Genomic DNA, 25,236 nt, shown 5'->3' with positions numbered 1-25,236 from the left:
CTCACTATTTTTAAAATGACAAGAGGGTATTTCCTGGGTAGAGGGAGGGTGTACAAAAATGGTTCTACTTTAAGAAGAGCCTTAACTGTGAATATCCTTCATCCAACAAGCCACTGGAAGAGAGGGTGTCATGCATGCATGTAAGCCTTTTTCTAAACCCATTTCTGCATGCACTTCTGCATACTTGGAAAAAGAAAGGGAGCATAATCCAAAGGTCTGGCAAGACTGGTATTTCTGCTGTTTGGAAACATAATGTTTCTCCCCATTGGAGGCATTTTGTAGTGAAGAAAATTGATTGTATTTCAAGCAACTAGAGTTGTAAACAGCAAATGTAGACAGTTCCAAGCCCCCAAATCCACCACCAGAATACCTTCTAGTGTAAATATTGAATATTGAATATTGAATTGAATTGAATATTGAAGGCATATTGAATGCCTTAATATATTAGACCATGGAATCTCCAAGAGGGCTTGTTGGTCTTTTGAAAGTGAAATGAGACAGTTTGTTTTTGAGGTGGTACAGTGCCCTCATTTAAACATTATGCCAAAATTTATGTTTCGGCCCTGCCACCGATTTCTAGCAGGGAGCCAAATTCTTTAAAAAGATATTCATTCAAGCATCTCGCAAAGTTAAAACAAAGCAAAACGATGCAAACATGATCAACTGGGAATCTAGCAGTCACTAATTCTTTCAATGATCTAAACAGCTTAAGCAGTCTGACTCGAGAAGTTAGGTGCTGGTCTTCTGCAACATGAAGCCTAAGCACACAATCGAAGGCAGGCATTGAGGCTCACGCTGCAGTGCAGGGAAGGAGATGGGCATGCTCTGAGGTGATTCATCTGCCCATCTCAGAGAGCAGTGTTGAGATGGGGTGAGCACCTGGCTGGTGGTGCGTTTCTCTCACTGGTGGCAGAAGAGGGAACTTACCTAAATTTTAATAGCTATATTTTGGTCGTACAAATCCCATCATCTGACCCTCCCCAAGATACAATAACATGACTTTTGGGCCTGAAAAAGATGTTGTTCACATGACCACAGGTGACTGAGGTAGTTATACTAAGAAAAAGCTTAAATTTTATTTAAGAAGACAACTATTTCCCTATAGTTTTCCTATCTATCTCAATCAATTAGAAACACCAAATATATACGCAGTCAATAGTTTATGCAGACTACATTGTGTCAGGAACTCTTCACATAGCTTGTTTTAGATAATATATATATAAAAAAGGAAGAAGCATTGTAATACTACACATTTTTGCACATTTACAAGCTGTATTTGTAGTCTTGAGTGTATATAGTCAAACTGAGATCTGGGCAACATCCGTAACAAATTATTATTAATTAAAAAAAAAAAACAAAACAACTGTTTCAGAAGGGAGAAGAACTCTCTCTGAATTAATTTAAAATTCGGCAAATGAGTTTTGACAGGGGAAAAAGAAGAAAACATTTGGAGAGGTCAGACATTTTTTTCAACCAAGTTAAACACTTGCAATTTTATTCAAGTTGACATTATAATTTCAAATTTGATCTAATATATAGAAGGGATAAATAACCTTAAATTAAATTTTAAAAATGAAACTCCAAAATTAAGTTTTTAATTTCAGCCCACCCTGAAACAATTCTCCAATTTTAATTTTCTTTAGTTTAGACACTGAAACAAAAAAAAAAAAAACACAATTATTTTCATATCTCTCATTAAACTACCAAAAGTTCTCATAGAAAAAGATCTTTCCATCTAAGAGAACAAAGAAATTCTTAGGCTTCAGGAATATAGAAAATACTATTACAGTATTAAAGAGCAATCATATTATATGCAATGCCTGAAAGTGAAGCAGGTCTTTTTGGTTTTTGTTTTTATGTTTTTGAAAGCACTGTTGAGAAGACAAAAGTAGATTAAAATCCTTTATCCAGACTCTGAATTTCAAGTCAGGTTACAGACAGAATCTACAGTAAAAGAAATAGATTTTTTAAGAAAGTTTTATTTTAATTCATAACAGAATGAAGTTATTCATTAAATGCTTGTAGATGAAAGTTTGGATAGTGAATATGTTTATCTTCCAATGAAATGCAGTTCTGCAAAATACTTTACTTCACAATAAATGCACAACAGCAGCAACTTTCGTTACTTTACATGCAATGTACATGAAAATGCCACATGATTTACAGGGCTTGATTCCATTCTCACTTGTCATCTTCGCACTGGTGTTGGTTTAGTGGCGCGATTCCTCTTGATACTGGCTGAATTCCCAGTCTAAGTGAGAGGAGAATCAAACATGCAGGGCTGGTTGTTAGGGATTTTTTTTGTTCAGGATAATGAATAACAATAAGCTTCGCTGGTTCTAGCAGCTTTACTTCATTCTGATGCATATGTTGTGGCCTCTCTGCTCATTAGCACACGCATTCAAGCTCCTGCTAAGCAAAACACAATATATCTGTAGATGAAAGTGCTCAGTGATTTTCTTTCCTTCTCTTCCCACAGCTCTGTGCCCTTAACAACAGCCCTGCATGCTCTACAGAGGCAGCACCAAGTGGCAGTGTATGTTAGGAAGGCACAATGACTCCTTGAGACTCCGTGTATTTATAAACTGTCTGCTGGCAGCTACAAGCCATGAGACCATGCGTTGTGTGTGCTTCGCCGTGGTGGGTCAGATCTGCCACAAGACAGATACTCGAGCGGGAGTGTCCTTTCTATCCCCTGTGCCCCACAGGGTGTCTGCAGGAAGGGGGATGGTTGCGGTCTGACCGCCAAAACTGCATGAGAGAGGAGCTCTCCTGCGTGCCTACCCAACTCACATGCATCACCACAAGGACCAGCTACAGCCACAATACAGCCCTTATCTTACACTGATAAAGCCTGAAAATGCTGCACCCGAGGCAGCATATAAAATGTAACAGAGACCCTTACGTACGGAGTTTCTAAGGAAGCAAAAGAAATCTCCTTTTTGCTCCCTGTCTCTTCCTCAACTGTCTCTCCCTCGACTATCTCTCCCTCCCTTGCTCCAGGTTCAGAATCAGGTCACACAGTAAGCAGGTATTGCAGAGATAAGCATAGTATGTTACACTTCCCTAAGGAGTCACACTTCTGTGTGCTGTGAGCTAAAGGAGGCAAAGCTGCCTTTCTGACTTCGGTTAAACTGGCAGAAGCTGGCAGCCCGGATCCTTTCGCCCTTGGTCCCACTTTTGTGTGTCTGCTTGTCACGTGTGATAATGCTTTCAATCAGCTTGAGTTTTTCATGCTCTTCCTTCAGGAAGAAGTCAACAAGCACACTCTTCTCCTTTTTGATCTGTTCACTGATGTCCTTGGGGATGTCGGGAATCATCCAGTCAACCAGAACACTGAGGAACATCACCAAGTTCTGCAAACACAGCAACAGATGTGAAGCAGGAACCAAAAATCTAAAATACTCACATGAGAGCAAAATAAACCTTTGTTATCGCTATGAGGCCAGTATCAAACATATTTTGCTGATAGCATGTACTATTAAGCAGTTGAGTAAGGCCTTAGTTCAAGAAACATCTCACGTTTGTGCACAACTCCCCCTCAGTGGAGTGGCAGAATTAAACACATGCTTCAGTTAGGTTTGAAACAGGAAAGGGCTTGGATTCATCAAATGATTCATGGCCTAAGTAGCTAAAACAGCCTTATTCTTTAGAGGTGTCCAAAGGTGCTCAGTTCTCAACATCAAATTCATTGAGACTGAGTTCAGAATCCGTTACTACGAGGGCAACATCAGTGAAAGCATCCTCCAACACAATCATACCCATGTGTTTCCAATGTGGCCTGAGTGGACAGCAAACTTTCATGGTCATTCTGTCCTCAGATCCTTTTGCCTGCTGACAAGCAGGATTTTACACTACCACAGCGTACAAGCCACAACCCTGAACGCCAAGTGTCAAGTTCATTACAGGTGATGCTCATAACATGGAGGCAAGAAGCAGACTGGGCAAAAAGTTTTGCTTCTCTGTGAAATTTATGGAGAAATTACACTTTGGGGTTTTTATTACCATGATAATGCTTTGAAAATTGCTGTGTTGTGTAATGCTTCAAAATGTGTGAGAACGTTTGCTGACAAGGCTACTAGCTTGAACCCTCCGTCCCCATCTGAGACAATGGAGCTAATTAACCAGGGAACATACTCTGGCAGAGTAACAGGCACGCTATTTGAAGCCCAGCATAACTACTTTGTTTCAACTGTTTTGCAGCCAGTGGTGGAAAATTACTGAAAACAGAGCAAAGAAGCAGAAGAGGGCAATATAAACCAGGCAAGACGCACAGTCACACTTAAGAATATTTGGCAGGTGAGGAGAAAAGACAAGCAGATTTCAGTATGAAGTGTGGGCCCAATTTGACCATGGAGGGATTCCAGATCATGGAGGAGAGCAGAAGGCTTCTGCCATTCAGAAGGCAAGCCATGATAGCAAATCTGTTGCCAATGAAATCTCCACACTGGGGACAATTTGCTCCATTTACTTGTAGAAAGGAGCAAAAGACCTTGGAGGATTTATTACTTCTGTTTATTTCTTGCTTTGGGCAAAGAACAGCATTTCACAAGCCTACAGAGCACTTACGTGTTTTTTACAAGCAGCGCCCATGAGAGTATAAAAGCTGACAGAGTCCACTTAACTGAAATGTTCAAAAGCCTTGAATGCCTCTGGGGTATTTTGAGGATCACTACTAGTGCCAGGGGCTAATGCAGGCTGTGGGGCTTTCCTTCCATGAAGAGAGAGGAAACCTCTGCTGAGGAAGTGTGCCACAGTGCTGCGAAGGGAGAACCTCTGCTGCAGCCCACTGACACCTCAGCAGGCTGGGTGTGAGCACATCAGGCTGTGTATTTGCCAACAGAAAAGCTCTATTGGACATGGGCTTCTTTGGCACATGCATTTCAATTCATTTATTATGACATTTCTGTGACTGAAATTGCAGCAGCTCAACAGACTTACCTGAAATAGAATAACAAAGGCCAAGCGAGCAGATAAGACTGCCCAGTACTGTTTAGAGAACTCATACCGATTTTGGGACCAAGGTGGTTCTCTGTAGTCTTTGAACCTGTCGATGAAGACAGCTCAGTTATCACACAGTTCCAGCAACGTCCTCCTCCCGCACCAATTGCTTTGACTAATGCGATTTTCCAATCATGAAATCTAAGGAATCAAATCCTCCAGATGTTCCTACTTCAACCCTTATTATGAAATACAGCTCCAGAATTAGAGCTGGACTATCTCCACTGAATTTAGCAAGCTTAGTCTGGTTTTCACAGTTGTAACCAAAATCAGAACATTGTTCTAATGTTGGAAATTTCCAGATTTTCCAGGATTTACAAATGTGCCCCTTACTTTCATTAATGTTAAATTTATCTCAGTGTACAGGGAATATAGTGTTGGAATTAAAGTATAGAGATACTCTGAGGCATTTTCAGACTAAAAGAAACAAGCCTGCATTCATCTCACCTAAACGTTGATTAATTTAGGGAATAATTCAGCCCATGTAAAATTTGACTCACACTCTGGTAGCTCCTGTCCTTGTATTAACGACAGGGGGAGCCATGGGAAAGGCACTTCCTAAATTAACTGTCTAGCCTTAGACAGGATAAAACAGAGCCTTAGTGGTTTGGTGTAAAGACTGATGCTTTTAGTAATATCATCAATCATTTGGAAGTAAACAACAGACTAATAAAAGTCACAGATGCTCCTAAATTGGAAAGTTTTGCGAATAGCAGGAAACACAGAAAGCAATAAGAAATACAGACAGGAAACACAATGAGAATAATCTGGGGAAATGGAAAATAATTAAAAATAAAACAATTGAAGGATCTTTGAAAGGGTAGAGTTCGAAAGAAGATGCAATGAAAATAGCCTGGAGCTTACAGTGGCCAGCAAGTTAGCACAAGTTTGAAATATGGCATCATGACAGTATGACTTGTGGATCTACAAACAAAAGACACGATGGTGCTGGGGAGTATTAGCCCTTCTCTGCACAGCTCAGGCAAAGCCACACCTGGAATGATGCATTCAGCCATTCAGCTGTGGGGATTTCAGATAGCAAAAAGGGAAAAAAGAAAAAGATAGCAACCAATTGAAGGCAGTTAAGCAAAACAATCCAGGGGCTGAGGAGACTGACTCACCAGAAAAGATTAAAGAAGAGCACATGTATTGCTCCACTTTGGTAAATAACAGCCATAGTTGGACATGATAACCATGCACAAATTGTGCCCTTAGGACTGAAAGGGATAATTTAGTGCTGTTCACAGTGTTTGACTAGGAGTAATGGGATGAAATTAAGAAAGGGAAAATCTGTTTTGAATACCACAAAACTCTTCCTGACAGTAAGATTCATTAGACTGTGGAAACGCTTCCATCAGAGGATAATGGAGAAGGTTCATATATAAAATCTGTCAGCTTCAGTTTGCAGGTGTGCTCACCAAAATTACCTTCAGGTCCTATCTACACGGTTTTGCATGTTAAATTATACATTTACAATCCACACACTCCTACATCTCCCCCCACCCCGCCCACCCCACACTTAAGAAACGCAGTCTGAAATGTTGGATGTAATTCTGTGCTGCACCTTCTGGAGACAAAGGACACAAGGTACAACCCACAGTGTGGAGAGGGAGGAGGGAGAGGAGGAGAAAAACACTTTAATTTGGGGGCTGTATTAATTTATGGAAGCACTACCTGGGCTGTGTTAGACCCCAGATTATTTGTTTTGTTTGGTGGTGCATGCACAACAGCCAAGCTCCCTGTCCTGTCTTACACGGGATTCCTGTTTGGTCCTGTGCTGTGCCTGCACTGTGAGATTCCCCCTCTAGTACCTTTCTGTACTATGTGGACTTCTGTGTGTTGCTCAAGTCTGTGTGAGGGCCAGAGTCAGCTCCGTTTAATCTGCTCGAATACCAAAGCAAAGGAAAACTGCTGAGTTTGTTGTGGATTTTGCCTAGCACTATAAATCAATCCCAGTCTTGAAACAGAGCCCAGGTTCACCTGGAAGGGTCACCAACTGTGGCGGGTTTTTCATTTAATGTACTCTGAGCTTCACAAACTATGTAAGTGTTACAGGACATCAAACCCCATAGAAACTTCAGCTGGCTTAGCTGGAAATCACACTGCTTATGATGCCTGAATCTACATTCAACAGAACACTAGCAAATGATTTATGGTGAAGGGAGATGTTGTCAGAGCTACAAACAAGGTAGCTGGGCCTCCTCCCCACCTCCCTTTTTAATTATTCTGTAGCACATGGGACTTTAAAGTGCAATAACCTGGGCCTTTTCTAACCACTATATTCTACAGTTAGTTTCTTTTTTAAGAAGACCATTTTTCCCTCATCTCTTCCATTCTTCAAATACTTGATTCAACAGATATGCTAGGAAATGCACTATAGTGTTTCAAAAATAGCAAACAACTCTAATTCCACTGAAAAAGGACAGGAATCTGAAGTAGTCAATGGGGTTTAAGAATAGGGCACAGAAAATTTCTGAGGGAAAAAAGAAAAATGCACAGTGAGATTAGAGTTATGTTGAAGAAGTAAGGATGGATGGAGAGGACCAGGCGAGACTTACACAAAAATGAACTGCAGCTAGAGCTAAAAGAAATATGCGAGTATATTTAACACGTATATTGCATAGGGAGAAAGACAGACTGGTAGAAAAAATCAAAATGTGTCTGTTGGTGGAATTGCGAATTTGTCTAAATCAGCTGGTCTATTTCATTTCCTTTTTCATCTGGTCTTTACAAGAAATTGAAGAAAACATGACTGAATCATAAGGAAGTAGTGCTTCAGCAATGCAGGAGTATATAAGAATTGTCCAGGGAAAAATGTTAGAATCCACCACTGATCACTGGGAGTAGATGAGATGAATCCCAGGGCATTAAGAAAATTAATTAATTCAGACACTTTATATATTTGCTGAATATTGGAGCAGACTTGTGTTAAGGGAAAAGATCCTTTAATGACTCCCTATCTGCTGCTTTCTTCTTTTCAGTGTGATCAGCATGCTTTCATGTACTCCATTATCATACCAAATTATAAAGATTAAAAGGGCTAAACCAATAAAAATGTCACATAATTTAGCAAGGTTTGCTTTTAATTTGCCTTCAGCTTCACAAATGTCATTTTGCTCCGAAAAAAAATCATTAGAACTAATGCTATGTGTCAGAATGGCGTTACAGCAATGTTTATTTGGAAGCAGTGTCAAAGAGTTCATGGCATTGTAGAAAATGTTGCTCAAAATATTCAAAGAATGTATTCTAGATGTTCAGTGGGAGAGTTGTTTCTGGCTTGTTATGGTTATTTTTAAGATACCTTAATCTCTGGTAATGCCCGTAAGGAGCAAAATTCGGGCTTATTGTAACCACATTTATCTCCAGAGGTCACAGAAATCTAAGAATAAGAGAGGTCAGCTTGTTCCCAACGTATTTGCCAGAAACAGAAAAGCAGATTTTATTTCCAGCTTAAGGGACAGTGTTTGTTGCCTGTCTCTCGGGACACAAGCTAGATAACCCATATATTATCACAGTGATAGCTCTGTCCAAAGCTGAGATTTTGATAAGATTCAAATGAAGCCAATGATAATGAGAAACAGTGAATGTGGATGCTGACATCTTTTCCTAATTGTTTCCTCATAATGAAACAGAAATGCTCTCATAGTTGTTTCTCATTCAGACTAGTACATGGTCAAACATTTAGTATGTGCTTCTTATTTGCAATCAATTTATTTTTTTTTTTTTTCTCAGTGGCATAGACTTGATATTATCTGGCAGGGATGACGTTTATATCTAGTGCAGATTATTCCCTTCACCCTGTGTTTTGAATCTGTTGAATCCATGCTAATCTGAGGAGTGCCTTTCATCACCATTGCTAATGCAAACATTTCCAAATACACTGCCACTCATACACACTAAATAGAGGCCAGTGACTGAGACCAGGTAGAGTAGCAAAGTGAGGGTGAATTGGGAGATCCATACAGATCAAGATGCTTGTTGAAGGAAAATACAGGCTAATTTGGGGATACAAATTAAACTGAGAGCAGAAAATAATTTCACAAATTTACAAGTCTATCAGAAAGTATGGACATGCTGCATACTCTCACACATAACGTTATACTAAGAAATAACTCTTAGATACATACTGAAATGGGTAATAGCAGGGCTCACAGAGAACAACATTTTGAGAAAAGAAAGAGGACAGCCCCCAGGTTTAAAGCACTTCACTCTGTCTGCCACAAGCAAACCGTCAGGTAGAGAACAGCATACAGCTTTAAGCACCGGCAATTTTTTCCCTTTATGTCTGCCTTCAACTCTCATCTGACTGCCTCCTGAAAGGCAGCACAGATCCCTTTAACAAAGTTCCTGACACCGCAACATGGCTGTACTGAGTTATATTCTCTCCCTTTACCTGCTTAAAAATTAGGACTTTTATCTGTCCACTTATCTAACCTCTGCTGTAGTCAAGGTAAGAAGGTAGGTACGTCCCAAGAGCAGTGCCTGAGTTAGAGGGCCAGATTTCTCTCTGCATTTACTCTGCTTCCAGTGAAGGAACTGAGATACGTAGTCTTTACAGCTTATAGTTGGATGAGATCAATATCCTGCTTAAAATGAGTGGGATCCTAAGTACAATTCAAGTTTGCTTGCACGGGAGCAGGAGTTAAAAATGCACAGACTACATTGAATAATGTCAACTTGAAGACTTCTTTCAAAAAATGACTACATTGTAATTTTTAATATATTGTTTAAGATGGGTATGGATTTGCAGGCCTCATTGAAGAACTCCCATCTACCCCTTCTCAAGCTATTTTGGCAAAACTTCGTATTCCCTAAGAAAATCAGAATGGAAAGAAACCCTGATTTCATGGAAGATAGGTAAGTAGCTTACATATAGAAATGTGCAGTCATTCAGAAGCAAGGGGTGGTTTTTAGCTACTTCCAGAACCTAGCTAGAATATGGTCTCTTAAATAATCAGTGAAAAGAATTGAAGTGTTCTGAAGGGCAATTTACAGCACCGAAGTTAGAAGCATAATTACAAAGTTAACTCCTCTCTTTGCTTTTAAGTTGGTGCTTGTTTCTAAATTAATATATTTGTAGAAGGGTAAAATCAGCAAATATTTAAAATTGATTTAATTTTCTGGGTTTTTTATGTTTTTTTTAAAATCAGAATGTTTGATTTATTTGAAATATGTTCTCTCCCTAACTTCAACATGAAGACAAAGGTTTTGGTAGGACAAAAATGTGCATCCTAACCAGCGTTAGTTACAAGCCTTCTATGTCACACTGAGAGCTGCTTTTACAGATTTATAGAAAAGACTAATAGTCATAACTTAATGGAACCCTATAAAAATTTCCAGCTGCCTTAGCTATCTGTATCTGCTCTGTATATAAAATTTATTTTAAAAACTCTGAATGTCAGATATGCATAAATCTAGGGATGATTGGAACTAATAATGAAGAATCTATCTTTATTTTGAATACAGATTTCTCAAGGACAATTAATTCAAGTGAATGGGAGGAAAGAATTCTGAAGCTCTAACCAGAAAACAATACTTGATATCTACAATATCTACAATACTAACAGTATTTTCTGCCAGTATCTGAGTATTCAGTAAACCATTACTCCAAGAAAACACCAATATCTGAAGCTAGATGTTATGTGAATGTCACGTGTAAGATTTGTCTCATCAGTCTGCTCTGCTTGGTAATTAATATTGTCCCCTTGCTTTGAAAGTGTTGCATATTCTATATGGTGATAGATTTTGAGAATCCCACCTTTGGTACCTTAGCCAAAATTTTATCTCAGAGTAAAACTGCACAATGAAAGCAGGAGACCGAAGACCTGGGTTTGAGAAAGGAGGTTGGGAAAGACAGAGGGAAAAGTAGTTTTTGAACCAGGACAGATGTTAACTATCAGGAGTACAAGATTCAAAAACCTTGCTATGCATCAGAAAAAGACAGTGAACGTATGCAAATATATAATGCATCAAAACAAGGGAGGCTAACTAAAGACTGCTGTGTAGTGAAAATCATATAAATGAAGGCTCTCTTTCCAAAGAAAAGGGAATAGCAAGTTTTGTGATGATTTCTTTCCGTTGCAGAGGCTATGCACAGTGTGATTTCACGGGAGTCCAAAAGGAAGGTGAGGCAGGTTGCTAAATACAGCATCAATCCAAGGAGTTCAGTTTTGATCAGACTTGGGTTGTACTGCCTTAAAAAAGTTATTTGAATTTCTACCTACTTTTATAAAAAAAAGGTTACTTTGAGAGTCCTAGAACCATGTTGGTGATTTCTCATGCAAACTGAAACTACTCCATATGCATCTGCACTATATGGGAGCCATGTCCTAGACATTTTGGCCTAGATATTTAAAAGGAAGTTTAGCCTTGTTTACCCAGTCTGAAAGGATGAATCTGAAACATAAGACATTTAGATGGAGAATGGTGCAGGTTTTAAAGATGGCCAGAATATAATTAAAAACTCAGATCTCATCCAGTAAACACTGAACTTCATAAAGAAAAAGAAAGCCTGGTTGCAATTGGTGGGTGTCCATTTTAAAACTCATTGTTTTTAATGAAAGTTATGTCTTTCAATAAAGAAAGGATTTTTTTTTTTTATTTGAGTAAGTCTGCCTAAGCTGTTTATTTTGCCTTTTAATGCACTGGAAAATGCTTCTAAAAACCTTCTAACATAGTGAGAATACTCTAAAAGCTGTACTCATAAACCCACCTTTTTAAAGACACAAATATTATTCATTCCCACTTGGAAAAATTTTGGCTGACAAAAGACCCAAAGAAATTACTTTGACTATGCAAACTGTCATTAGAAGTACTTTACCTGCAGAATAAAACATCCTGTGCAAACAGGGAGTTTTCTGGCTGTGTTCCAGCCTTGAGATGACTGACATTGAAGTACGAAAGCGTGTGATTGATGAAGCCATGCATGGTTCCATTTTGACTGTATGCATATTGATACATAAGGCGTGGAATGAAATCGGATGTGACAGCAATTACAAAAGCCTGAGAGATGAAAAAAAAAAAAAAAACAACAAAATAACAGCGTCGTGAATCTATGTCTAACATGTTTCAGATTAAGTTAATTCAGGTGATAATTTTCACGTTAAAGTAAGTTTAGAGTGGTGATGAAGTGAGAGTTAAATGGCCAGACATGGTACAGAACATATATAAATGCACAATAACCTGCTCTGTCTCTCCAGGGGAAGGTTATAGTTAGGGAAGTGGATTATTTTCTACAGCATAGAGTAGCAAAAGCAATTAATGTATGCTACATTTCTTCAACTCTTTCCACCCCTGGAGCCATTAGGAGGTTTATCACTCATTTTAAGAAACTACAAGATGCAATAGCTAGCTGGCAAAATTTGGAGTATAATTTGGTATAGCTACAGTGTTATCTGAGATAAACCAGTTGAGTGTAAAGTAGTCATCCTCCATTTTCCCCTCTGCATCGGGATTTACACAACTGACATAGGTGGATCTCATGCTGTTATAAAACTGGTATAATTGTGAAGTGAATCAGACACAGAAGTATCTAGATCATATCAATAAGAATTCATCAGATTCATTCAAAACTACATTGTTCTAAATAGTTCTGCATCAAAGTTATTCAGATGGAGAAGCAGGACTGGGCATTCAGTATTTTTTAAAATTGGGTATGCACATATATACATTTCTGTCAAGAAAAAGTATCTAACTGATATTTTAATGGAATCCCCAGGGAATAAAAGAGTTTGTTTGACACAGAAAATAATCCAGGATCATAAATCTGGAAAGTGATTCCAGATCAAACTGAGAGGCTGCAGAGTTTTACTTATCCAGCAAAGATCAGTGCCGGAAACCTGAAATCTATGTCTGACAGCAAAATTCTGGGTACAGAGCTGAACAGATTTCCTTCCTTAAATCTTGGAAACTGCCAAGCCATAAATGAACAATGATCCACCCAAGTCAAACAACACTGCTTCCCAGTTGTAATGATAGCTTACATACTGCAACAGAGTGCTGTTGTGCTGGAAGCTATTGTACTAGGTAAATTGCATAACACCTCCCCACAAGTTTCCCCTTCAGTAGTGGCAACCATCTGCCTTTCTACAGTGCTTTGATATCTTTAATAATTTACAGTTGGACTCGATGATCTTAAAGGTCCTTTTCAACCTAAATGATCATCTGATTCTATGGCCTGTGGGTCGAAAACCCACTAGTAAGTATTATTGTTAAACTCCTAGGGCATGAGTCTTTTTTATCGTAAAGCATGTACAGAAAAAATTTACTTAAGGAATACCCGTAGAGCAATAAACATAATTAATCTGTATACTAGACATGTATTATGTTCATGTAATCATTCTTGTTTTACGAAATAATATATTTTTCTGTTAAGATTTTGTAGCTTGGGGAGTGTGTAACCCAACCTAATCTGCTCTTACAGAAATACCTACTCTGTGGGAGAAATAAAGTTTAGGGATATAGCTGTATATTTCAGAACAAATGCTAATGCTATCCGGTTAAGGAGTTTCTCCTCCTAGAATCTAGGATGTTATATTTACATTCTTTTTATTCATACCAATGTTTATACTAGCAGAGTAAAAGAAAAAGGCATGGATATGAATGAGAAGTAGACCTATATCAATTATCTGTAGTGTTGCCTGCTTACATCCCCTTCATTGATTGTTCTTATATGAATTAATCCTCCTGTCCTACGTAACACAAGGATAGAGAGAATGAGATGAGTGAATGGTCATCTTGTTTGTAACTAAATCATATTTTACACTTCCACAAGAATGAATTGGATGATTTGGATTTTATCATATCTTATAACAATTGAGAAAATTAGACTTCACTTTTAAATTATGTTGGAGGGACAATATAAGCTCCCAAGATCATGGTTTGAAGCTGGTGTAACAAAATACTTACATTAATGATAACTGAAAGCTTTCCAATACCACTCAGAATGTTATACCAAATTCCTGTAAATGAAAAACAGAACTCAGTAATGGATTTACTATCATTTTCCTTCTTCCTTATTAAATTTTTGGTGTTATCTTCATTGTAATGTTCTTTTCGTTACTTACCTATATCTTTTGCTCTTACTGTGTCTGGCCTCCTCAGTTCCGTAACAAACTTTTTTGCATCAAGCCGGACTTCTATGACGTTGTTCAGAAGAGCAAACAGAGGTGCCAGAGGGAAGGAGGCAACAAAGAGTGTGACAAAGCCAAACTGGATAACTGGAAGAGAAATATGCAATGTTTTTTAATATCTTCTGAAGGGCACTGGTAAATGCAGCTGACAGCAAACTGTTGATGAGCTTTATGGGCTACAAAACCCATAAAACTCCACCTCACTATTTGGTCCCAGTAATAAATATCACAAAGAAAGGCTATGAAAGAGAGAAAGGTTTGTCACTATCTATGCCTTATGAATGTTTCTAATAATGCTTCTAGTATCTAGCACAACCACAAGCCAAAGTAAATAATAAATTTAATAAAGGACAAATGGTTTGGGTTGTATTCTTCTGCATTTATACATAATTAACTCATTAAGACTGTGCTCTTCTTCCCTGTCCTTTTGCCTGTGAGGAAAACGATATACAAGTAAGCAAGAGGAGAAAATCTACAAGATGTCACTGTTTCTTCCTAGGTTCCTTTGGAAAACTCAGAAAAACCTTGGAAAAGTTTGAAAACTTCCTCTTGAAGTCCTAGCAAAGGAGAGTGCTATTGTCACTTTTTTTTTTTTTTTGCTGGGTTTGCAATTTGGGTAGAGTAGTTTGGGAGAACGAAAGTGCTAGTGCACTGGTCCTAAAGAGCAAGTGGTATTACAATGAAGCACAGACCTCCTGAGTTTTCCATGCTTGCTAGTACAGGTACACAACTAATAAGCCTGTCTTCTTCCACAGGGGAAAAAAAAAACAAACAACCAACCAAAAAAAAAACCTCTCACTTTGAAGTGGATGACACATTTTATATCATCTTGTTTCCAGTACTAGACTACTAGCACCACAGAGCTCAGCTCAGCTTCTATAGTACAATGATATATAAAAATAGGCAACATTGTTTTCTGAATGAATTATGCCTCTTTTCTATGGCATAGGATGACCTGTCTTTGTTCAAACAAATTATCATCTGAGCAGCTAAGGAACTAATGCCAGCCTGCAAAAGCACAATGCTGACACAACTGTGTTTTACCGACAACTCTGGGTGCTATAAACATAGTTGGAATAATGTGGGAGAAACCCAAGTCCTTCCAAGTAAGTTTTTGGGTGGGCAGAGTATCCTTAATTCCCTGTTCTTTCAGTGGTACTTCAGGATCTGCCTTATCTGGGTAAATCTCATTTGGGTACAATTAGTCTGAAAAGAGGTGACTTTTTTTCTTTTGTCACCCTGCAAGTTGCTGAGGAATTAACAAATTGCCTAAAAGGCTGTGTCTTCCATGGAAAGCAGGAGGCATCAGTGGTGAATATATTCATGAGACTGGACCATTTCCTTGTAAAAATGCTACATTATGTTAAAGTAATACTTCAGGGAAGTGAGAGAGGTTTATTACCCCAGAAAATTAACAATGAGTAGAAGAGGAAAGAGACTGAAAAGCATGCTGCTCAAATACAAAGGCAGTAATCCCAATAGGTTTAAACTAATAAACCTAACTTTGACTTACACTTCAGAATTAAATAAATAATAGCATAGAAAAAGGTTTGGTGTGTATCAGGCCCTATTTATTGTGGCTTCTTTTTTGGCAAATCCCTGTATAAGTTGTCTCTCCACTATGGGAGGAAACTGTTGCACTTTTTGTGAAAATCAAGGGTTTATGTAGCACAACTGTATACTTTAAAATCATTTCCTTAGGCACTGTTGTCACAGCTTACAACTATCTGATAAAATAGCTTTCTCCAGGATCTTCTTTTGCATGCATCTTTTTTTATGTGCAGATCGCAAGTCTTCTGACTCACTTTCCTGCTTTTCTTTTCTGTGACAATATACTTGCACAGTAAAGTGTAATCTCTGTACTATATATATATAGCCTTTTGATTTTCATTCTCATTGTTTTGCTTTGAGATAAAGAGTATATCCTAACATACACTAAGATGGAGCTTTTTCAAAGCATACAAACATCCTATCCTTGAAATCATACTTCACTGAATATTTTATGTTCAGAGTCAGGAAAAGGAATTAACAAGGAAATAAAAACAGATGTCAGAGTAATGTCCCAAAAAACTATGAAATGCTTAGAAAAATACATAGCTTCAAAATACGCCTTATTTGGGTTTAAGTGAATTTAGCAGGAACAGAGCTGGAAGGATTCTGTTAAAAAAAAAAAAAAAAAGAGAGAGATTTGCAATGCTTTAAGTATAAACCACACACGCATTGATGCTTTGATGTTGTTTGCAGCTCCTTTTATTCATTGCCTGGGAAAACGCAGTTTAATTTTTTTTCAAGTCAATGAAAGAATGTTCAAGGTATGCAAAGGACTTCTGGACAATTGGGTAAATATATCTTCATAGAAAACTCTACACCACAAGTGTTTGTGTGGCCATCTTGAAATCTCTTCAATCTTCTAGCCTCCTATTTATGAAAGTGTGAATGATGCAAAAAGCAGGCAAAAAAACTCCCAAATAAAACCAAGCGTGCTATAATTTAGATGGTTACGTGTAGTAAACTAGCAAAGAATCATTCAAAACAAGCAGCCTGTGAACAGCCTCATCAATTTAAAGGTACTTGCTTAGTTCAGGCAGTATTTGTAGAAATAAAACTGCATGGATTAAAAAGAGAAGAATCCCTGCCATACAGTTCCGGGCCCAGAAGCAACACAATCACAGCATCCTGGAGTTCTGTGCATCCTGGAGTTCTGTGGATGCCTGTCCAGCCACAGTGGAAATATTTACAACACTTTTAGGGTACTCACAAGACTGTTCCATCAAGGATAGCTGATGGTGAGACATCCTATTTTTTTGGCTGGAGGACTTGATGGCAACCCTGAAATACCATTTTTACATTTACACTTATGCCACAAGGTCTCCATAGAAATTTCTTCTAGTGTTCATGCACAACTCTGTGATCCCACATAGGAGACCTACCTGACCTGAGTGATTATTCTCCTGTGCTTTGAGGCAAAAGGCTAAAGAGACCTGTACCTCTGCCAGCAGTTGGACCTCTGGACATCCAGCCTCTTTCATAGCTTTCCTACTTGCCTGATAGGACAGCCTGGAGGCAATAGAGATGAACATCACCCAAACTCATGGCACAAGTTAGTGAACGAAATGATTGAAGGCTGCATAAGAGGAAGTCAAGGACATGGGAAATAATGCCTTCTCCTGGGACATCAAAACAGGAGACTAGATGTGCTGTCAGGGACACAAACTTTTTCGGATGAACAAAAATACCCAAACCACATACTATTGGCGCACACAATAAGTCACCTTTACTGTCTGACTTTTTCAGGAGAGAGGCAAAGGCCCCAGGGCAAGCCCATGAGGTTCTCAACCCCCAATGCCACACCTGCAACATCTCATCCAGTATGAGGCTGGCTGGGCCCTGAAGACAAAAGCTATAAAAGACAAAGAGCATCAAGAGAAGTCTTTCAGACTGCAGCAGTTCTCAGAAGTCTACTTTTCACAGAAGCTGTTCCTCTGTGCACAGAGCCTGAACAGAACCTACCCCCAACAAAGAAAGGCAGAGCACACACTGTCCTTCTGTCTAACTCTGGCCTCCAAATTATGATTAAGAGCACAGATGAAGGCTTTTAAATCATGGATTTGGAGAGTGCTGGCTACTGTTCTTGTGTAAGGGATACAGAATCAGTCCCAGAGTGAATATCACTTAGGTTCTACCAGATTCACACACTGACTACTCTGAGTAACCCTAGTATCTTCTACATCAAAACCTAACCTAAGAGAAGGTAATTGTTTCTGTTCTGTTGCTTTTTTTCTTACTTCTGTATCATACTATCATGTGTTGCTGATGTAAACAATGGAAGAATCACTCCTGTCCTAAATGACTTTACAAGTCCTAAGAAGAAGCTTTTCAATATACAGCCAAGCCTGGCTGAGAAGCTAAGGAAAAGGTGTAATTTACTCCTTTTTGGTAATAAGTGTATGCAACAAGCCTACACACAACAGGCTGATTTAGTATTTTCAAATTCATCCTTATTGTACAGATTATAGAAAAATGCAGGTTTCTCTTCAATGATTCTTTTTTTTTTTTTTTTTTTTTTTTTGCTCCCTCACACATTGCATTTTTGATGGCTTTTTCTGCTTTAGGGGAAATTCTTCCAAATGTCTAAGATTAATCTTTATGGTAGTCGGTGGCTACAGACATTGGATCTGATCATTTTCTTATTAAAATTCAAAAGAGAGTTTTCCCGTTGATTTTTAGCAGAAGTCAGAAGATGTAACTCTCTCTTTCTCTTTGAGAAAAAATGTTTTCAATTAATTGTCACATTAACCTTGAACTCCTAGAGGGGTTAGACTGGAAAAAGGAAGACTAAATGAAATAAGAATCTGAAAGTCATTGCTGATGTCAGTTTCTACTCACAAAAACCGACAGTAGTGGTATAAATGTCACCCATTCACATGCATCATTCAGATGGGTTTGGAGCTGATTTCATAAAGTTTGTTTCATTAGTAATATTTACTGCTACTCTAAACATCAATTCCTTGCCAACTCCTATCACTGCAGGCTAGTTACACATGTTGCAAGCTTGCTACCAGCTGAATGAGAAAATTGCTCTACATGCTACCTACTTTGGGAATGCATGTGGTCTGGTATATCAGGCTGGGTCAAAAGTCATTACACAGTTTTAGAAACAGGAAGTGCTAATGACAAATTTGACACATGCTAACAATGACAATTTATGTTTCAGGATTCCTTGAGCAAAATTTTCTGATCACTCAGCAACATGATGAGTGTCTTTGCTGAAGAGTCTCTGCTAAAAAATACAAATATGTATCAGTTAATAATATTAAAACAAACAGTCATTAGAAATTTCACTGGTGCAAATCAAAACTAATTGCAGACATGGTATTGACTGACAAGGCCTGCTCAAGAAAGAAGTTCAGCACAGTCTGCTGACGGAAATCAGATTCAGAGTTCAGATCACTGAAGAAATGACCCACAAAAGCTTTCCCCAAAGGAAAACTTAAGAGTTTATTTGCCATGGTGAAGCGTTAGCCTCTTCCTCCCACACTACTGGTGTCTGTAAAATCCACAGAACTTAATGGAGGTCTGCCTGACTTGTAGACTTTGGGTTTTGCTCTCTTATGTTTTCTTTTTTTTTTTTTTTTTAATATATTTATATATGACTTTTACCTTAAAACTAAATACCTTAGTCTTGGTGCTTGCTCTATGTTACATCAAAGTCATGACTAAGTATTTGCTCTCAGCTACATAGAAGTCGTACTTGATTTTGCTGGACCTGCTTCTGGTTACATGTTTCACTTTTATAACTAGTAACTGTTGAAATAAAACTTTGCAAGAGTCAAAATCCATGAAACCATCATTCCTACAACTGGCTGCCCTGAATTTTCTTGCAGCGTCCACACTGCAGCTGCTGAATCTCTGTCAATCAGTTCAAAACTATTGTAGCACAATTCTTCCAGAAAATTTCCGTTGCAGTTTATTAAGAGATTTTATCTAAGAAAAGCAAATAAATTATTGCCTCATATTTCCCAGCTCTGTCCTAGCTACCTGTTTCATCATCTTTTAAAGCCTTGATTTGAGAAAATCCCTGAGTCCTTATTTAGGGCCAGGAAACATCCTAGTGTCACAAGTTTTTAGCCCAAAGCCTCAATATGTCACTGTTCCTGTCTTAAAAATGCAAAAGTACAAGTAGCTGTACTTCTCTGGGTATGTCTTCCTGGGGCAGAGAGACGCCTCAGCAAACTCATGGGTTTGTGAATGGGGAAGAGGGATATGAAGTCAACAGGCCAGTATAAAGTATCATTTCCCCTTCCCATCACGTCTAGTGGAAATGATGAGAAAGCTTCCTACAGACACATTTGCTTTGGGTTGCAGATGACTCCTGAGGTGGTGGGGAAGGCATGGTGGTATAGGTGCTGGCTCAGGAACAGCTGGAAGTGGGAATCCTGAGGAACAGGATCACCAAGCAATTGATTCAACCTAGGGTGATATTAAACATCCTAACAGAACTTATATTTACATTTAAAGAGCTGAACAACTCTAGGAGGCCTTGTGAAATGCATGAATTGAAAGGTAATACTCTTGGGGCACTTAAGAACAGGCTAGCTCTAAGACAGAGATGTCTGTTGCCTAAGTGAGTGAGAGGAACATGGGTTGTTCCTCTCTTACCAACTTTTCCCTCTTTTATGTTTGTGGTTCTTTGTGCTTACTATTAATAGATCAATCACGATTAGAGGCACCAGCTTAGTGTTCCCATTAGCCATCACAGTGCCTCTTGTTGTAATGGTTGTGCTCGTTTCAGCTGGGACAGAGTTCATTTTCTTTCTTGCTGTGTTTCAGATTTGGTACGAAAGGAATGTCAATAATGCATATTGTTTTAGTTGTTGCCAGGTGATGTTTATATTTTTCTAGGACTCTTTTCAGCTTCCCATAGAAGCTGAGAACGAGCATAGATAGAACAATGGAAGTGCCAGTGGAATATTCCGTACCATAAACATCATGCTCAGTATATAAATGAGGTTAGCCGGGGGGCGGTATTCGCAATCACTGCTGGGGAAGGTACCAATTAGCTGGATGGTGAGAGTTATTTTAGTCATTGTTATTGGTATTGGTGCTTTTCTTTTCTGTTATTTTTCTATTAAACTGTCTTTATCTCAACCCATGAGTGCCTTTTTTTCCTTTCCCTTAACCCTCCTTTTCTCCCTCTTCTCCCTGTCCTTCTGGAGGAAGGGGGAGAACTATGCAAGTGGTTGTATGGTCCAAGCTGCTTGCTGGGGTTAAACCATGACAATGGTGGTAGTGGTTTTGCTCACATGGACTAGAGTGACTGCCATTTTGCAGAATCAAACTCCAGTGAACAAAGGCAGAACCACATTTCCCAACATGAAAATACAGAAGATTAAAAAAACACAGTAAATCTCACTATTTCTACTAGTTTACCTAGACTTAAACAATGGGAAGGTGTGGCAGGCGGGGGCTGAAGCCTCTCCAAGGCTTCAGGCTTCCTAGTACAGGAAATCAGAACAAAAAGAAATCCCAGCAGTTTTGAAATGGCCATTCCAAAACTGAAGTTATCATGAAAAACTCCTTTACCTGTGGTGTATCATAACTGCTAAACACATCCTGAGATTGCTGTGAACACTATCCCTCAGACAAGTGGTGTCTCACCAGAGCTAAGCTGCTTCATAAGGGAATGCAAAGAGAATACATTATTTGCTGCATGGGGAGTGAGCCAGACTCCAGGTTTCCTTCAGAAAGGGCACGTCAACCCTTTTGATAGAGATTAGTAGAAAAAAACCCCTCTATATGGATACAAAAGGCAAGGACTGCCTGTGATTACTGTACACCTTGGCGAAAGGCAGACCCAAAGTCAAGAGTGTCAACTTAGTCAGAGGCTTTCTGTGTAGTCTTAAAGATGTCACCCATCCTTAAAATTTGGAGCATCCTGGCAGAACAAGCCTGAATGTAGTGAATACTCACACAGATACATAATCTGTCCATGCCTGTTTCTGCATGAAACCCCATCATCGTCTGGATGGGGGAACCCAAAGGCTACAGTAAGATCAGTCTACAGTTTCCTGTTCAGCTGCTTCATTCCTGGTTGAGCAGATAGACACTGATACCAGCGGGAGCTTGCCTGAGTAAATGAGTATGAAAATAAAGAACAAAATTCTGAAACAGCAGTAAGATTTCTCTCTTCTCCTTAATATCATATGTCTTCTTCCATCCCAGTCATTACGCCTTTTTAAGCAATTCAGGAAAAAAAAACAAACTTCCTCTGCACTTGCTGCATTGTTTCCCTTCCCTCCCCCTCTCAAATCAAATTTAGAAAAACAGGTAAATAAGCTGTGTAACTGCCTCTTGCCTTGCCATTTCAGCTTGATGCCCTTCACAACAATCCCAGCTGACAGGTTCAGTGCTGAGCTGCACAAAGAGCTTCCTGTCGGCGTGGGTGGTCTGAGTCACTGCGCAGTGAATCTGACAGCTGAGTGCGGTGATATAGACCCGGGGCAACAAGCGGGCTGGGGAAGCGCAACTTGGGTTTCGTTTGCTGCACATTTGTCTTGAATCTCACAGGCAGGGCACAGCTTGCTGTGGCACACTACAAGGCTCAGTGAGCTATTCTCTTCACTTGAGAAGTTAATTCTCCTGCTGTAAAAAAATATTTAGATTAGCAATTCATCCATTCATTTGCAGGGCATCTATCTAACTATCCCTGAATGACTGCAGAATGAGGCACTTGACATTGTTTATGATGTAGGCACAAGGACTAACCTAAAATACAGGCTTAATGTCCAGTGATTTATATCAGTAGCTTAGACCTGATACTACAAGCCATTCTAACAAGGCAGACCTTTGCATCTGAGTAGTGTCCTTATCAATGAACCAAGGGTGATGTCCTACACAGATGTCTTGAATCAGTGTGACGGCATCATCTCAGAAGCAATCAGAATTTGCCACAGGTAACAGAGAGTGGAAAGAGTTTCCTCCCATACCTGGACGCTTTGCATTAGATCCGACTACAATTAGGAGAAAGCACCAGTATATAATGTTTGCAAAGTGGGATATTTTAGTTCATAACACATTCAAGGCTCCATCCTCCTTCCATATCAGTCAGCCACATTTCTTGGTTATCACAGAACACACTCAGCAGCCTCTGGCCCATTATAACTGGGAAGAAGTCTGGCTCCTCCTTACCCTGCCAGTGGCTTTTGCTGTAACTAGCTATTCATGCTGGAACCAGTCGCGTGCTCTTGCTCTCAGAATGAACAAGATCAACTACCATAGATGTGCATAGATGTGCTCTTGCTCTCAGAATGAACAAGATCAACTACCATAGATGTGCAAGGACAAGAAATTAAATATTTATAAACAGTCATATTTGTTCTGTTTGTTTATTACAAACAACTAAAGGTCCTTGTCCTTAGAGAGAACGAGCTAACCAGGGAAATTTGGATGTTAAAGTGCAGATATTTCTGAGTTATGTCTAAGCATAAAAACGTACGAAAATGTTTAGAAGGGGAAACGTCTATATTTTTTCACCATTATTTAACTAAAAACTTGCAAAGAAGTTTGCTTAATGTTTCCAGGAGGAAAAATCAGGGGAAGTAATACCTGGAAAAAATCAATCCTAAAGGTGAATTTTTCAACAAAGTGTCATGATGTGCAGAAGGGGATAAGGTAGTAGTGGTTATAATACACAGTCAGATCCTAAGGTGAGTTGGAACAATTGAGAGGGAGATGATGGCACGTGAGGGCTTCTTTTTGTCAACTTAATGACACAACAGTGGGCAAGGTTCAGATCCATAAACATATCCATAAAGAGATAGCCAAATCTGCCATTACATAAAATACCTCATATACATGTACGTATTTATATATTTACATAAATCCATCATTATAAAAAATACCCTATATGCATTTATAAATATATTATAAATTTTATCTATAAATTTATATAGCTATTTCTATATGTAGAAATAAACCATACATGGTTTTTGCCTTTTTGTCATAAAATGCATTCTCTTTCAGATGTTTTGAGAAGAGTGGCTTGTTAATACAGGACTTGTCACATACAATATTTAACACATGTCTGGTTTTAGATAACATGCCCTTTGACAAGCTGTGGTTCTCTCCTGAATACTTTTATGCCCTAAAGCCTGGGCTTGCCTAGATTATTTCTCTCCTTCCTCCTCACCCACCCATATCATTCCCCCTTTCTCCTTCCTTGCCTCTCCAGGGTCTACTCATGAGGCAGCTACAGGGCTGAGGGGTACACTCAATTTTGGCTTACATCTGGTGTGAAGAGCCTAGCCTCTTACTTACTCTCTAGCATCCCTGTCTGCTGCTTCCTCTCAGATTCTTTTCCCTGAGGACAGCTGGAGTTGGATTGTGTCCCAGGGCTGCAAGACTGAGTTATTTGGCGATTATTTGCACCTCTGTCCTCCTGGGTTCTACTGAGTTATAGCAATACTCCCTAGAGTTTATAACAAACACTTTCGAATGAGAAAGAAGGTGTGTATATATTTCACTTTGGAATTCTCTATCAGATGCTTAATATTTGTCCGCAGCTAATTCATCTGTAGTGTACTCCTTCATCCCAGTGTTTGACCTGCTCCTGCTGGAGCAGTGGATGAGTGTAAGTGGATGCATGGAGATGAATGTGATCAAACGATCTCAGTGAAAGCTGAGAGGAGGCAACAGAGGATTTCTTACAAAGCAGAATTATACAAAAAAATGCCTAGTTGTTGAGTTTTCTCTCTGTATCCATTTATACAGGCCAGGTACTGTACTCAGAATTTCAAACATCATTTCATAAGTATCAGCGCAACTTTGGACAATGGAGTTATATTTTCTCTTGAGCAAAGTGCAATCAAGATGCCAAAGAGACCAGACTTCCAAATTATATCTACTGAGGACAATGGCACACTGACAAACATATTAAAATGAAAATAAATTAATTAATGTTATTTTATTTGAACAAATTCTGTCCTTTAAAGTTTCTTTCTTGACTCTTGACCTCCAGATAGCAGAAAACACTGTAATGCTATGTTTCAAATGACTTACAGTGGCCACACTGACCTCAGATCCTAAATCAGAACGTCTTTTAATGATATGCAAATGATGGAACAAGTCACTAAGATGTCAGCAATCCAGCTGATAATGCTTTGAGCGGGGGGTTGTACTAGATCATAGAATCATAGAATGGTTTAGGTTAGAAATGACCTTGAAGATCATCGCATTCCAACCCCCCTGCCATAGGCAGGGACACCTCCCACTAGACCAGGTTGCCCAAGGCCATGTCCAGCCTGGCCTTAAACACCTCCAGGGATGGGGCCTCAACAACCTCTCTGGGCAACCTGTTCCAGTGCCTTACCACCCTCCAAGTGAAAAACGTCTTCCTAATGTTCAATCTGGACCTGCCCTCTTCCAGTTTAAAGCCCCCTCATCCTATCGCTACATGCCCTACTAAAAAGTCCTTCCCCAGCTCTCCTGTAGGCCCCCTTTAGGTACTGGAAAGCTGCAATAAGATCTCCTTGGAGCCTTCTCTTCTCCAGGCTGAACAGCCCCAACTCTTTCAGCCTCTCCTCATAGGAGACGTGCTCCAGCCCTC

General features: G+C 39.1%; 1 protein-coding gene across 1 annotated transcript in view; it reads right to left on the bottom strand.

Annotated features, from left to right (window-relative positions):
* Positions 1 to 3,074: 3,074 nt before the first annotated feature.
* The window catches only part of ANO2 (anoctamin 2), a gene marked incomplete at its 3' end in the record, with an annotated part of 184,944 nt that continues 162,782 nt past the window's right edge, over positions 3,075 to 25,236 (bottom strand). The window contains exons 19-23 of the mRNA XM_082495320.1: positions 14,067 to 14,219; positions 13,909 to 13,961; positions 11,822 to 12,003; positions 4,942 to 5,047; positions 3,075 to 3,356 (exon numbers count right to left, since the gene is read on the bottom strand). Coding sequence (XP_082351446.1) covers positions 3,075 to 3,356; positions 4,942 to 5,047; positions 11,822 to 12,003; positions 13,909 to 13,961; positions 14,067 to 14,219 — 776 coding nt within the window. The remainder of the gene's footprint in view (positions 3,357 to 4,941; positions 5,048 to 11,821; positions 12,004 to 13,908; positions 13,962 to 14,066; positions 14,220 to 25,236) is intronic.

The sequence above is a fragment of the Vanellus vanellus genome (genome assembly GCF_965231255.1).
Source record: "Vanellus vanellus genome assembly, chromosome: 1".
NCBI lineage: Eukaryota > Metazoa > Chordata > Aves > Charadriiformes > Charadriidae > Vanellus > Vanellus vanellus.
Note: the sequence above shows the minus strand (reverse complement) of the source record. Positions and strands in the feature narration are given on the sequence as shown.